This window comes from Carassius carassius, chromosome 7 (genome assembly GCF_963082965.1).
Source record: "Carassius carassius chromosome 7, fCarCar2.1, whole genome shotgun sequence".
In the NCBI taxonomy this organism is placed as follows: Eukaryota; Metazoa; Chordata; class Actinopteri; order Cypriniformes; family Cyprinidae; genus Carassius; species Carassius carassius.
In genome coordinates, this window is record NC_081761.1 from 37377552 (window position 1) to 37393292 (window position 15741).

A 15741-nucleotide genomic window follows, 5' to 3' on the forward strand; every position below is an offset into this window, starting at 1 on the left:
GACAGAACCGTCACATCTTCATCATCATCATCATCATCAGTGTTAATGCTTTTCTCAGGTGCGAACTCAATCAGTTCTGTGGCTTAGAGAGTCTGATTAAATGTGCAAAGACATTTGTTTCTCAAGTTTCACTAAAGATAAGACATTTAGAGACATTTATTTGCTGTTTTTGTCCATTTTTCAAGATTTCACATCAATCGTTAATATGTCAGTTATGGGGATATTGATGGTGTTTGGATTCCTTTTGTTAATTTACAACAGATTCAGACGAAAGAAAGAAGGTAACACTGTCTTTCTCTCTCAGACGCACACATCATATTACATATTAAAGAAAGACTATCTGTTTTCATTTGCCACAATATGGCATTTTCATGACTGGACATCTTGTCAAATTAAAGGCCTATGATTCATTTAATCTCAATCTGGTGTCACCAAACAGCAGAGCGGCTGAAAGGCGACGTTCTTGTCTTGGCTGAATATCTGTCCACTAAAGAAGTGAGTTTCATCATGTGTCCGTCTGAGGTATATCTCAATCTCTCGCTCTCTCTCTAATCACTTATTTGTGGATTCTTATCATCTTTAACTCTGCTGACCATAATGTTGCTTATCTCAAGTGTGTTTTCTTTCTTCTCTTATTTCAGGCCACTCATGCTGTCTGTCATTATGAAGAGATTGTTTGCACAGATAATCATTCTGGCTACAGTTTGGGTCTTCCTGTTTTTGATGAACGTGACTCTAATAATACTCTCGCCTATTCCACAGTCATATATCAGAGTATGGGCTCTGTAACTCTCAGTCCATAAAAGACTGTGAAGCTTCATGGACACCGGGTTGATTAACAGTTGAACTGTTTGGCTATATATCTGAATCTGATGGACTTTTATTTATTCCATATTGATGAGTCTTCGAGTCTTGCAGAACAATGAACCAAACCAAGTACATTAAGAAGAAATCAGTAAGTGAAGAAAGCAAATGCCTTCTGTCAGGTTATCACTTCTGTAAATAACTGAATTGTTTGTGAATGTAACCATCGTGATTAGACAAATGAACTTTTTTTAGATTTTGAATCAGTTGAACTAATTGCTATACAAAATGATTCAATGTTTTGAAATGATGCCTACTGTTCAAAACCGTGTGAATGCAATAAAATGCAATAAAATGCCATAAAACACCTTTAAAACCTAATGTTTTATTGGAAGTGAAATCTATTAAATGCAATTAACAAATCATGTAACACTGTTAAATGTGAGATTTATAATATGTGTACTTTTACTGGATTGCTGGGGGTCGCTAAACAGATGGTCAGAGACTATTAACGGCTAATCGTACTTTTCGTTATAAAAATGTGCCATTAATATATATATGTATAAAATGTATATAAGATCAGATAAAAACTACAAACACTGGATCATGGATTCACAGATATCATCGACTCTTAGTGCTGAACATTTAAAACTGGAAAACATTTCGACACAATTATACCGTAACTAAGGCTTATTTACTGAAATCAAGTTTCACACTTTCATACATGCTCCAATTCACTAGTTTTGAAGATTCAAAATGCACATAACCATATCAAGGACTTAAATACAGGACCGATAACATATTATGCTGCTGTGTGAAAGTATGCCATTGTATTTGGAAAGATATAGGCCAATCATCATCACATCTACTGGAGCTTGGAGCCTGATGACGGCTGTTTGAGTCAGTGTTGAGTTGATGTTCATCCAAGTTTCTTTCCCACAGAGTTTGGTCTTTTAATCGATTTTTTCTGTAAATGAAAGTGATGGTTTTAAAATAGACTCATCCCTGCACCCTGTACATCTGTACACTGTGGAATAACATTGTCTCGCTTTTTCCAGTAAATTCCTCATGAAAAGTCGATATACAGATTTAATTAAACCATAATCATAAAAGTAACTTTTAATTCAAAAGTCATTTTTGTATGATCAATTAAATGAATAAGTAAATGACTAAAGTATGCACTTTGGTAGTATACAATGTCAAAGTAATAATTGGACCAAACTTAAGATAGCAATAGAGGGACTTCCTGCTGCTGACACTGTATCTCATAGGAGGAGCAAATGAGAGAGGGGGGGGGGGGGCGAGAGCTTGAGCTCTTCATTGAGAGCCCAGCAGCTGCACACAGATGAAGCAGAACGATGCAGATCTGTGATGATAAACTCCTCATATTTCAGCTGCTGCTCCTCGTGTCAGGTGAGAGTTATTCTGTCTGCCTGTTCTCAATCAGGTCCATGTTTGCACTGAGCTGTTTCTCTCTCTTCATGATTTTATAGTTATGGCATGTGAGACGAGTGAGATATTGACTTTCACTGCACATGAAGGAGGAAAAGTTGAGATACAGTGTCCATATGAGGCTAAATATGAAGAATATAAGAAGTATCTCTGCAGAGGAGAATGTCCAATAGTGATTAAAGACAAGCTTATTGAATCTGAATCAGCAGCAAAAGACAAGAGATTCTCTCTGAGTGACAATAAAACAACCCACATCTTCACCGTCACCATCACTGATCTGAGAACAGAGGATCGAGGTCAATACTGGTGTGGAGTAAAGACTGGATTTGGATCTTATGATTATAAGAGAGAGATTTACCTGGAAATTAAACATGGTAAGTCAGAATATACTGTATATGTACTCATATATATAAGACTAAAATAAAATAATATAAGCGAGGTCTGTTGGCGTGTGACAGTGTTGTATCATGTGCTGAAAGATGAAGAGATGAGAGATAACAGAAACCACAGTATCCTCTGCAGATGATGAGCGAATGTTCACCACACACAACAAAAATACTGACCCACATCACTTCCTGTTTCTCTGAGAAGAAAAAAATTGATTCAAAAATAGAAAGAATAAGTACACGACTCAAACTCTCAGGTTTATGTGTTTGTAAAATATATATTCAGCCATCAGCCTTACTTACTTACATTTGGCAGCTTTCCAAGTTCTCTTGACATGCAGTGATTCTAAAGGGTAAGGTTTTTATTTTTCTTATATTTCTCACATTCAGAGTTTGTAAGCAGACAGCCCATGAAAACAGCGTCAATGAACATAAAGCAAAAAGAGCTGACATTTATCCAACTCGCCTCTGATTAAACCACCAATATTGGCATCGAACGTACTTGATTATTATTTTTTTTTATTTTAAACTCTGATTCAGTGTCCCGAGTGTCTGGTGTGACCTCGTGCCACTGTAAAATGAAACTGCATATATTTATTTCTGTTGAAATATACAAAAGCATTGCTTTTATAATGCCAAAAGTATTTTTTTATTCCCACAATATCTGTATACACTAAGGACTGTCACACTGATTATGTGGATTTCATCATTTTTTATGTGAATGTGACATGAATTAAACCTAATGATTTGTGTTTTAATCACATCAGAGAGGATGTCACCCAAGCCATCAGCAACAACAGCTTCATTTCACACCAACAAACCAGTGACAGCAGATACTGAGTCTGACAGAACCGTCACATCTTCATCATCATCATCATCATCAGTGTTAATGCTTTTCTCAGGTGCGAACTCAATCAGTTCTGTGGCTTAGAGAGTCTGATTAAATGTGCAAAGACATTTGTTTCTCAAGTTTCACTAAAGATAAGACATTTAGAGACATTTATTTGCTGTTTTTGTCCATTTTTCAAGATTTCACATCAATCGTTAATATGTCAGTTATGGGGATATTGATGGTGTTTGGATTCCTTTTGTTAATTTACAACAGATTCAGACGAAAGAAAGAAGGTAACACTGTCTTTCTCTCTCAGACGCACACATCATATTACATATTAAAGAAAGACTATCTGTTTTCATTTGCCACAATATGGCATTTTCATGACTGGACATCTTGTCAAATTAAAGGCCTATGATTCATTTAATCTCAATCTGGTGTCACCAAACAGCAGAGCGGCTGAAAGGCGACGTTCTTGTCTTGGCTGAATATCTGTCCACTAAAGAAGTGAGTTTCATCATGTGTCCGTCTGAGGTATATCTCAATCTCTCGCTCTCTCTCTAATCACTTATTTGTGGATTCTTATCATCTTTAACTCTGCTGACCATAATGTTGCTTATCTCAAGTGTGTTTTCTTTCTTCTCTTATTTCAGGCCACTCATGCTGTCTGTCATTATGAAGAGATTGTTTGCACAGATAATCATTCTGGCTACAGTTTGGGTCTTCCTGTTTTTGATGAACGTGACTCTAATAATACTCTCGCCTATTCCACAGTCATATATCAGAGTATGGGCTCTGTAACTCTCAGTCCATAAAAGACTGTGAAGCTTCATGGACACCGGGTTGATTAACAGTTGAACTGTTTGGCTATATATCTGAATCTGATGGACTTTTATTTATTCCATATTGATGAGTCTTCGAGTCTTGCAGAACAATGAACCAAACCAAGTACATTAAGAAGAAATCAGTAAGTGAAGAAAGCAAATGCCTTCTGTCAGGTTATCACTTCTGTAAATAACTGAATTGTTTGTGAATGTAACCATCGTGATTAGACAAATGAACTTTTTTTAGATTTTGAATCAGTTGAACTAATTGCTATACAAAATGATTCAATGTTTTGAAATGATGCCTACTGTTCAAAACCGTGTGAATGCAATAAAATGCAATAAAATGCCATAAAACACCTTTAAAACCTAATGTTTTATTGGAAGTGAAATCTATTAAATGCAATTAACAAATCATGTAACACTGTTAAATGTGAGATTTATAATATGTGTACTTTTACTGGATTGCTGGGGGTCGCTAAACAGATGGTCAGAGACTATTAACGGCTAATCGTACTTTTCGTTATAAAAATGTGCCATTAATATATATATGTATAAAATGTATATAAGATCAGATAAAAACTACAAACACTGGATCATGGATTCACAGATATCATCGGCTCTTAGTGCTGAACATTTAAAACTGGAAAACATTTCGACACAATTATACCGTAACTAAGGCTTATTTACTGAAATCAAGTTTCACACTTTCATACATGCTCCAATTCACTAGTTTTGAAGATTCAAAATGCACATAACCATATCAAGGACTTAAATACAGGACCGATAACATATTATGCTGCTGTGTGAAAGTATGCCATTGTATTTGGAAAGATATAGGCCAATCATCATCACATCTACTGGAGCTTGGAGCCTGATGACGGCTGTTTGAGTCAGTGTTGAGTTGATGTTCATCCAAGTTTCTTTCCCACAGAGTTTGGTCTTTTAATCGATTTTTTCTGTAAATGAAAGTGATGGTTTTAAAATAGACTCATCCCTGCACCCTGTACATCTGTACACTGTGGAATAACATTGTCTCGCTTTTTCCAGTAAATTCCTCATGAAAAGTCGATATACAGATTTAATTAAACCATAATCATAAAAGTAACTTTTAATTCAAAAGTCATTTTTGTATGATCAATTAAATGAATAAGTAAATGACTAAAGTATGCACTTTGGTAGTATACAATGTCAAAGTAATAATTGGACCAAACTTAAGATAGCAATAGAGGGACTTCCTGCTGCTGACACTGTATCTCATAGGAGGAGCAAATGAGAGAGGGGGGGGGGGCAAGAGCTTGAGCTCTTCATTGAGAGCCCAGCAGCTGCACACAGATGAAGCAGAACGATGCAGATCTGTGATGATAAACTCCTCATATTTCAGCTGCTGCTCCTCGTGTCAGGTGAGAGTTATTCTGTCTGCCTGTTCTCAATCAGGTCCATGTTTGCACTGAGCTGTTTCTCTCTCTTCATGATTTTATAGTTATGGCATGTGAGACGAGTGAGATATTGACTTTCACTGCACATGAAGGAGGAAAAGTTGAGATACAGTGTCCATATGAGGCTAAATATGAAGAATATAAGAAGTATCTCTGCAGAGGAGAATGTCCAATAGTGATTAAAGACAAGCTTATTGAATCTGAATCAGCAGCAAAAGACAAGAGATTCTCTCTGAGTGACAATAAAACAACCCACATCTTCACCGTCGCCATCACTGATCTGAGAACAGAGGATCGAGGTCAATACTGGTGTGGAGTAAAGACTGGATTTGGATCTTATGATTATAAGAGAGAGATTTACCTGGAAATTAAACATGGTAAGTCAGAATATACTGTATATGTACTCATATATATAAGACTAAAATAAAATAATATAAGCGAGGTCTGTTGGCGTGTGACAGTGTTGTATCATGTGCTGAAAGATGAAGAGATGAGAGATAACAGAAACCACAGTATCCTCTGCAGATGATGAGCGAATGTTCACCACACACAACAAAAATACTGACCCACATCACTTCCTGTTTCTCTGAGAAGAAAAAAAGATTAAAAACTTTCAAAAACAGAAATAATAATTACATACTCTCAGCTGTTTTTTTTTTTTCAAATATATATTTCAGCCATCAGCCTTATATTCTTTAAAATCAGTTACATTTGGCAGATTTTTTAACTTTTGTGTTATCTCTTAACATTTAGTGATTCTAAAGATCGGGGTCTTCTTTTTTGTTTCACATTCATGACATAATCAGTGTTTGTAAGCAGAAGGCAGTGAAAAGAGAGACACTAACCCAACTCGCTTCTGATTAAATCACCAATATTGGCTCTGATTTAGTGACCCGAGTGTCTGGTGTGACTGGAGAGCCTCTGCGAAAATCACCTGCGATTATGAAAATAAACTGAAGAATGATGTCAAATTCATCTGAAAACTAAATCATATGTTTTGTGTGTATAAATAATAATTTACAGAAGTAGTGAGAATGCTAAACACGTATCACTGGTCACACAGAAGCCGCTGAATTTTCCCCATACCCTCCACATTAGTGAAGCGCCACTAACAGCTGTGTCAGGGGGAAGTACATGTCATGTGACCTTTAGCCACAATAATACCTTAGAAATTCAACTCTGTATATGTATTCTGAAAATGCATGCTAAATATATAAAATAACTGCATGGGCTGTCATGCATTAAATCCGGTGATTATTTGTGGTTCATTTACATCAGAGACAACAACAGCTTCATTTCACACCAGCTCACCAGTGGCAGAAGACACTGAGTCTGACCGAACCGTCACATCTTCATCATCATCTTCATCATCATCATCATCAGTGTTAATGCTTTTCTCATCGACTGCTAATGGGATGTCACCAAAACCACAGCCAGGTGCGATCAGTTCTGTTGCTCAGAGAGTCTGATTATATGTGCAGAGACATCTGTTTCTCAAGTTTCATTAAAACATTTAGAGACATTTATTAGCTGTTTTTATCTGTTTTTAAAGGTTTTGCACCAATCATCATGGTGGTGGTCCTAGGGATACTGACAGGGTTAGGATTCTCAATGTTCATTTATTTAAGACGGAGGCAAAAGGAAGAAGGTAACGGTCTTTCTCGCATCAGTTTACTTGATATAAAACCTCAGCATGTTCATCCAGACTTCAGTCTCACACTTGCTTACTGTGTCAAAAGAAAGGTCTTTAATAAATTTGGTCACATATCCCAAAATCTGGTGTCACTAAACAGGAACGCAGCCCAAAGATGTCGTTCATGGCCCGACTAACAATCTGCCCAGTGGAGATACGGGAGAAACTAGCGAAGTGAGCTTCATCATGTGTCTGTATCGATCAGTGGATTCGAATCATCTTTCCCACTCTTAAACCATTTCTTTTTCTTCTTCTCTTCAGGCCACACATACAGTCTATGATTATGGAGACATCATTAGCACTATAGATCATCCTGACTATAGTCTGGTCCTTCCAGCATTTGCTAAAAGTGACGCCTCTGTTTATGCTTTAGCACAATTACCCAGCATCCCCTCTGATATTCTCTACTCCAGCATCAAATTTACAGCAGCACATCCTTCAGACAGGGCTTCTGACGGCCAGGAGACATGCAACTACGCATCTATTGCAACTGTTAGACCAGAATAGACTGAGGGCACTCACGGAGACCATGGCTAATCCTGAATCACTCCAAACTGAGAATGATTCTCACTTACTTTGTGATTTTAAACATGTGGCCTTAACATTATTTTGGATAAGTCAGTATTTGAGACATAAGATTGTTTGAAGTATGTTTGGTTATTACTGATTGTCTGTTATTTATTATTCATACTCACAAGTCCTTTAGTATTACAGTACATAGTGAAGAATTAAATGAGTGGAGAGAAGCAGTCTTGTGGTTGTATAAATATATATATATACTGATATTGCAAAATTATTGAAATGTAAACTATATATTTATGTGTGTGTGTGTGTGTGTGTGTGTGTGTGTGTGTGTGTGTGTGTGTGTGTGTGTGTAATCTAATTTTTCACCTAAGTATGTGTAATGTATTCAAGTGTGATACGTTGTGATGTAAGAGTGTAACGTAAGAAAGCATGTGACATGTAAGAACAAGGAGATAGATAAAGCATAAGAGTTTTAAAGCCATAGCTTGTTGTCTCATTTAATGGTTAAAAAAACAACAACAATACAGTATGTGAATACTATTTGAATACATATGTTACATTTAGACTGATTAAGATATTGCTGTAGTCAGTAATCTCACACATCACTATTATATAAGGTCCTCATTTCACCAGCATTTAGAAAGAAGGCATAGCAAGATAAGACTCCATTTCTTGTTGAGTATTTACTGATGTGTATCCTTAGATCCCGATATTGCTCTGCAGTGTCAGCATGCGGGGGTTACGGGGGTCATGACCCCTCAAAAATCAGATCCAGCTAATATTTCCACCTCGTTTTCTTTATTAATTTAATTTGCCAGCAAGAAAGATAGAATCATATTTTGTGTATAATGTACCCCCCCCCTGTGCACCCTCTCAGTATAATGGGGTACCGGTGCCCCCTGCAGGTCTAAAGCGAAAGCGCAGTTCTTGACGGGATTTCCTGTCTGAACGGGGAATGTGGGAGGTTGCAGGCCAGGCGGCAAGGAAGTCGACCGGAAGTTGAAGTCGACTGGGGGCCGCCATCTTGTAGCAGAACTTCACTTGCGTTAGCATCCCATTGACTCCCATTCATTTTGGCGTCACTTTAACAGCGAATAACTTTACATCTGAGACGTTTAAAGACTCCATTTGTCCATTATTTATTTCTATAAATACACGACAATGTATAAAGTGCTCCATTACCTTCTATGTTACATTATGGCCCCGTACAAACAGTTTTTGTAAAAATAGGCTAACGATTGCATCATAACCACGCGACTCTCTGTCGCACAGTAGAGAAATTACCGTACAGACAGGAGGAGAAGCTCGCAGGCAATCGGGGAGACGTCAAGAGAGAAGCCCATAGATATAGAGTCCATAAAAGCAACGGGACAAAATATTTAAACAACGTTTTTGGGGAATTGGAAATAATTCGGTACGTGGCAAGTGAATACATATGAAGTAGTTTTTATCCACGAACTTTAATAATTTATCTACTTAATTAAATAATGAAGTATGGGTAACGGCCGGTATATTGACGGGAATGGAGAAATTATCAGGAAATTATACAGGCAGTGTAAGAAAAATCTCCATGTCAGTCGCGGTTAACGTTCTTTTATTTATTTACAGATCTACGCTTGAAGATGAATGTGATCCCTTTGATCCTGGTCGGAAGCCATCTACAAAATGTCATAGCCTACTTAATGTGAAATAAAGAAAAAAGTTTTTTGTTCAAGTGTTTTTGACCATGATTTATTAGCCAAAACTGCATGATTTAACACCTAGCTCACAATTATTTGAATATTAGCCTATGGGAAAATGTTTTACGTGAAGAGATGAAATCATGTAGAACAATAAGCAATTTAAGAGACTATAAATGAATAGCCTATATTGAATCGATACGAAAATGACTCGAGGGGATATTGTATACTGACAGTATGGTTACTGGATTATATATGTCTGTTTTGGATGGGTTACTATTCGGTTTGATGTAGGTAGAAGGAAACGAACATTTTTTAATGTGGGCGTTTAGGCATGTATGTGTGCATGTGCTATTTGAATCAATTTTAATAATTTTGGATGGTTGTACATGTTCTTTGTTATCTGCAGGGGCGATTCTAGGATTTTTATTTTAGGGGGGCTCAGCCCCCAATGAGGGTATGATGTAAAAAAAAAAAAAAAAAAAAAAAATTTGTTTATGCTCTAATGCTCATTATTAACTAGTTTCATTCAATCATCCAGTAACATGCGTATGGCACAGTTTTATAATCACTGAGGTACCGAATGTGAGGTATTTAGGGGGGTTCGGGGGCATGCTCCCCCGCGAAAATTTTGATTTCTCTGATCTACATATGTGCATTTTAAGATGTTTTGAAGGCCAAAAAAATTGGATGACAATAGCTTTAAAACCATGTGCGGGCAGCTGTTTTTTTTCTTACCTCATCAGCATCACACTCTTTTTCTCTTGGTTTTTATCTTGCTCTGTCTTTTCCCTCGTAAAGCTGAGCTTTGACTGATATAGGCTTTTTATTTTTGTCTGTCAATGAAGAAAGAAAACATAGGGTCAACTGATAGGTTGATTTATGAATCATTTTCTCAGACAAACCTACCAGGAAAGCTAGGTAACTAAGTCCATCAACACTGAAATATATATTATTTTATTTTTTAAGCTTTTTAGCCTTTGTAATCAACAATACGGTTGGTTATTCACCAAGTCACCCCATGAAAATCTATTTAATTTCAAATCATTTAACTAACCAGCTAAACGTGTATTAATGTAACTGTCTATTGGCAATATGATTAATCTGTTCTATATTTATTTCTATTTATTAAAAATAACAACATGAATGATCAATTTGCCACTTCTAAATCAAGTACTTAAAAGAAAATCACAAATCCCTTTTACTCTTACTCTAATATATGTATGTACACTCCTGATTCAGTATTACTTAATACAAAACTATATTTATTAATACAAAACAAAAAAACTCCAAAATAATAATGATGTTCTCTCTCTCTGGGCCATCTAGTGCTTTCAGATAATGATGTGTGTCTTTAATCATTTCTGTGCATGGCAGCATAATGTAATGCCAAAATACATAATAATATGTTTTAAAGTTTAAAAAGTAAATAAATAAAATAAATCACGATCGTTTTCTAAAGTATGTTTTCATGGGTGTTAATCGCTGTAGGAATAAAAAACAACTATCACACTGTGTGATAGGGCTGAAGGTGAACGCAGCGAAACGTATTGCTATTGGATGAGAAACCGAACCGTCCCGTGTTGCTCCCAATGCTCCAGTAACATTACATTATGTAAACTGCAATGCATTTATGACAAAGAACTGCACCGATGCAGATGTAATATCATAGCATTAGCAATCTATCAATAAATGCACTCACGACACACCTTGTGCTCTCTGATGTTCGCGCTGCTCGGCGCCACTGAAGATTGAAAAATGCGCTAAATCCAAGCAGACTCAGATAAGTGGAGGAGCAGAAACTTGACGCAGCTTACAGCCGTTTCAAATGAGTTTTTTTTAAAGGGGACTGAAGCGATAAAAAAATGTATTAATCAAATATTTTTTTAGGGGGGCTGGGCATTATATATATATAATATGTGTGTGTGTGTGTGTGTGTTCAAAATAAGCTAATTAAACTAACTAAAATGACTAAGTACTGCAGAAAGGCAAACGATTACAATCCAAAAATAGGCTATAATTTCAGAGTCGATAATAATAATAAAAGTCGATTTTAGCCACTTCTTTTGTCAGGCCTATAATGTTTTAATGTAAGACGTCATATTGTAATTATATATAGCGTAATATGATATGATATATAATTATTATAATATTATTATATTATGTTATTACTATACAATACGATTTGATTTCCAAAATCACACACATACAGACATGAGTTTATTCTGATGCGTCATTGAGCGTTCGAGTTCAGCTTGCTTGCACTTAACGTAACTTTATATACACCTGGCTAGTCTGAGCCCTTATTTCTGGAAAAACGTGATACTTCGACCTTAGAAACTTCTGATCATCATTCAAGACATCTAAGGATTGTGTTATAGGTGGTATTTTGTTAATTCAGTGTGTTAACTGTTTGTTGCTTTTTTCGTGATTTCATCTTCCCATTTACTTCAATTTACTTGTTGCTAGCATATTTTCCCTCGTGCGAAAATGTCTTGCTGTGTAGCATACATGTGTTCTAAGAGGCAAGTCTCTTCTTCCGAGTTAAGCTTTTTCAGGTAAGTACACTTTCTCCATCTGTATAATGCAAGATTATGAATTTTTGAATCATTATTATATAGGCCTAAGCATAGAGTAACGTTACCTGAAAACCATAACGTAGTAAAAGTACAGTAAGAGTATCTGATTTCAATCATGTGTATTTTCTATAAAATGCTATAATTAAAATAAAGATTATATTTTGTCAATATAGAGGATATATAAAATAGTGTAAATTAAAATTAAATGCACTGGATGTGCTGGTTTCGGCCTCATCAGAAGCCAGCTGCAGTCATGACCATAGGTCACGAACTCAAACACCTGCAATTCAGAAACCAAGCCCAAAAACGAATTGTACTCTAAGTGATATATCACGACAACAGGTTTATTTTAAATGAATGGCTGTGTCAATCATATATATTTGTTAATATAGGGAGTGTATGTGCATAATGTGTGTGTGTTTGTGCATGCACATGTCTGTATGTGCATATTCATATGGGTGTGTGTCATATCCCATACACAAAATAAATATATTTGAAATATATTTTTAAAATATATGTAAATATTTGAAATTGGCCCAATAAATATATTTCAGTGTTATCTGTTTGTGGCGTCTGTTTGTTACGTTTGTCTCGTCCTGTGTACCCACTCTGAGCCAGGCTAGATGTTGAGAATTAAAGCCAAGATGCTGTTCATCCGTTCTCTTTTTCAGACATGCTGGTGATTGCTGTTTCCAAGTTTTTCCGGTAACGAACACTGCTAAGTATGAAATAACTTTAACTTAGATTGAGGACAGTGAAGAGCAACACACATACAAAGCACACATACATAGTTTAGTTATAATTAGTCACCTGGCTGTTAAGCCAAGTTAACTTAGATAACTCAGACAACATTTGTAGTTTATATTGTATTATTTGTATTTGTCTATATTGTTCATACTGCAGTGCATACCCAATGTTCTGCTCTTATGCTACCGTTAATATACTTTACATATCCATTCCATCGTCCGGCACGTCCACGCTACCTCAGGTAAAGGTAAGGTGCGCAGTCACTGCTTTCCTGGTGCTCATGTTCTAGATATTGCTTGCCAGGTTCCCGAGATCCTGAACGGTGACGAGCGCGTTGGAGCTGTTGTGCTGCACGCGGGAACGAACGACATCAGGCTGCGGCAGATAGAGGTTCTGAAGAAGGACTACAGGAGCCTGATTGAGACAACGATCATCGTGTATGGACCGCTTCCCACGTACCGACTAGGACAAGAAAGGTTCAGTAGATTATTTGCTCTAAATGAATGGCTATTGTCATGGTGTAATGAACAGAGACTGCCCTTTGTAAATAATTGGAATCTGTTCTGGGAGCGACCTAGTCTCTTCCGTGCTGATGGCCTTCACCCCAGCAGAATCGGAGCGGCTCTTCTCTTGGACAACATCTCCAAGGCATTACGCACAATATGACTAGTAAGTCAAAGTCCAAATCACACTCTTTGCTTTCCCAACTTAATTGATATAAGTACCAGTGTAGAACATTATAGAAACTGTGTCTATTCCTCGTTTAGTTAGGTCAAACAATAAATCCACTGTGGGATCTATGAAAAATCGAATTGTGATTAAACCATAAAATCTAAATATCATTGCTTCAGAAACACAATTGTTATTACTGTAATGCTTTATTAGCTGGTTGTCCTGCATCCTCAATAAACAAGCTATAGTTAGTCCAAAATGCAGCTGCTAGATTTCTCACTAGGTCAAGGAAATATGATCATATAACACCGATTTTATCATCACAACACTGGTTACCTATTAAGTTCTGTAACAATTACAAAGAATTACTACTGACTTATAAAGCCCTAAATGGTTTAGCTCCTGTGTATTTAACGGATCTTCTATCGCCCTGCAATCCATCGCGCTCTTTAAGATCACTAAATGTGAGGCTTCTGGTCATTACTAGGATATCTAAGTCCACTAAAGGAGTGAGGGTGTTGTGTGTCCTTCCTGATATTGTTCGAGGCTCAGACTTGCTGTCCCAGTTTAAAACTAGATAAAAGACGCATCTCTTTAGCCAAGCGTTCACATAATGCATCTCATACCTTTTATACTACAGTTAAATTAGACCAAATGCATTAATATTATGAAAAGCAGCTATGCTAATTATTTCCCATCTGCTTTTTGTTATAGACTATGTCAGCTCCAGTTTGTATCCAGCCTATCATGGAAACTTCAGATGCCCCAACACCTGTGAAGAGACGACTCGATGCCTGTGAAGAGACGACTCGACGCCAGCGATATGTTATGCACTAAATTAATACATTTCTGAAATGCATTTTCTGTAAAGCTGCTTTGAAACAATATGTATTGTGAAAAGCGCTATACAAATAAATTTGAAAAGAACATCCTTACTGTAAACCGTACCACTAGGTTAACTTTATACTACTTTCATGTCATTTACTCTACGTCTATACCACACTTTTTTTGCACTTCTGGTTAATTCAATTCAATTCAAGTTTATTTGTATAGTGCTTTTTACAATACAAATCGTTAAAAAGCAACTTTACATAAAATTATGTTTCTACAATATTTAGTAGTAGCTAGTAATTTGTGCATGTTTGACAGGATTTAAAAAAAAATAAAAATGATTATAATAATAATAATAATAATAATAATAATACAAGACGTAGTCAGCTAGATGATGAACATTATCAATATTATTAATTAATAGTTATTATAAGATGCAGTCACACTTGTAGCGATATTTGTTAGTTCTGTTTGTTGATTCAAGGTTAGCATCATCTGGGGTCCTCTGAGGGGTCAGCATCATCTCTTCTCAGGTGTTCTGGATCCAGACTGGAGCTTGTGTAAATCCTAGTTACCACGGGATGTAAATAAAACATAGAAACAAAATAGAGACATCATTAGCATAGCTGCTGATCCAACAAAGTAAAATTAGTTTAACCCAAGCTAAAGAATAAAAATGCACATTTGATCAGATACAACTACACTCACAATTTAAAAGATACATTATTCGAATGCTTGGCGAAAGAGATGCGTTTTTAATCTAGATTTAAACAGAGAGAGTGTGTCTGAACCCCGAACATTATCAGGAAGGCTATTCCAGAGTTTGGGAGCCAAATGTGAGAAAGCTCTACCTCCTTTAGTGGACTTTGCTATCCTAGGAACTACCAAAAGTCCAGCGTTTTGTGACCTTAGGGTGCGTGATGGGTTGTAGCGTGGTAGAAGGCTAGTTAGGTACGCAGGAGCTAAACCATTTAGGGCCTTATATGGTTAGACACTAACTGCATTGAATTGTCTCTGTACTTGTACTCTACACATTGACAATAAAAGATAAATCTAATGTAATCTAAAGGTGTCTTGACATCTCCCTTATCAATATTCACTGTGAAGGCTACTGACTGAATATGTATCATTACGAAATTCTAAACCATAAGTAATAAAACCACATGACATTTCTGTCAAAGTATGTCTACTTGAAGTGTCTACTGTGTGTTTTGATAATACATATTCAATCATTTCATTAATAAATATTTATTTATTGAAACACAAAAACAATCCCTC

The 15741-nt window shown here is 36.3% G+C and overlaps 2 protein-coding genes across 2 annotated transcripts; both read left to right on the forward strand.

Annotated features, from left to right (window-relative positions):
* Positions 1–2106: 2106 nt before the first annotated feature.
* On the forward strand, positions 2107–4801 carry LOC132143222 (CMRF35-like molecule 5). The gene is made up of 6 exons (XM_059553360.1): positions 2107–2217; positions 2298–2630; positions 3410–3544; positions 3672–3767; positions 3926–3981; positions 4128–4801. The coding sequence occupies exons 1-6, from the start codon at positions 2163–2165 to the stop codon at positions 4287–4289; spliced, it is 837 nt and encodes a 278-aa protein (XP_059409343.1). The 5' UTR covers positions 2107–2162; the 3' UTR covers positions 4290–4801.
* A 793-nt stretch (positions 4802–5594) lies between these two features.
* On the forward strand, positions 5595–14410 carry LOC132144281 (CMRF35-like molecule 5). Its single transcript, XM_059555061.1, has 8 exons — positions 5595–5701; positions 5782–6114; positions 7016–7174; positions 7290–7385; positions 7531–7604; positions 7692–7922; positions 13264–13436; positions 14347–14410. Exons 1-8 carry the CDS (start codon positions 5647–5649, stop codon positions 14408–14410), a joined length of 1185 nt encoding a protein of 394 aa, XP_059411044.1. The 5' UTR covers positions 5595–5646.
* The last annotated feature ends 1331 nt before the right edge of the window (positions 14411–15741 follow it).

Bases quoted from the DNA above. Each gene is read 5' to 3' on its own strand.
- LOC132144281 (XM_059555061.1), top strand. From the start codon at position 5,647: ATGCAGATCTGTGATGATAAACTCCTCATATTTCAGCTGCTGCTCCTC. The intron at 7,605-7,691 runs GTGAGCTTCATC...TCTTCTCTTCAG, and splicing joins ATACGGGAGAAACTAGCGAA to GCCACACATACAGTCTATGA. The intron at 13,437-14,346 runs GTTCAGTAGATT...TTTTTGTTATAG, and splicing joins TACCGACTAGGACAAGAAAG to ACTATGTCAGCTCCAGTTTG.
- LOC132143222 (XM_059553360.1), top strand. From the start codon at position 2,163: ATGCAGATCTGTGATGATAAACTCCTCATATTTCAGCTGCTGCTCCTC. The intron at 2,218-2,297 runs GTGAGAGTTATT...ATGATTTTATAG, and splicing joins GCTGCTGCTCCTCGTGTCAG to TTATGGCATGTGAGACGAGT. The intron at 3,768-3,925 runs GTAACACTGTCT...GTCACCAAACAG, and splicing joins ATTCAGACGAAAGAAAGAAG to CAGAGCGGCTGAAAGGCGAC.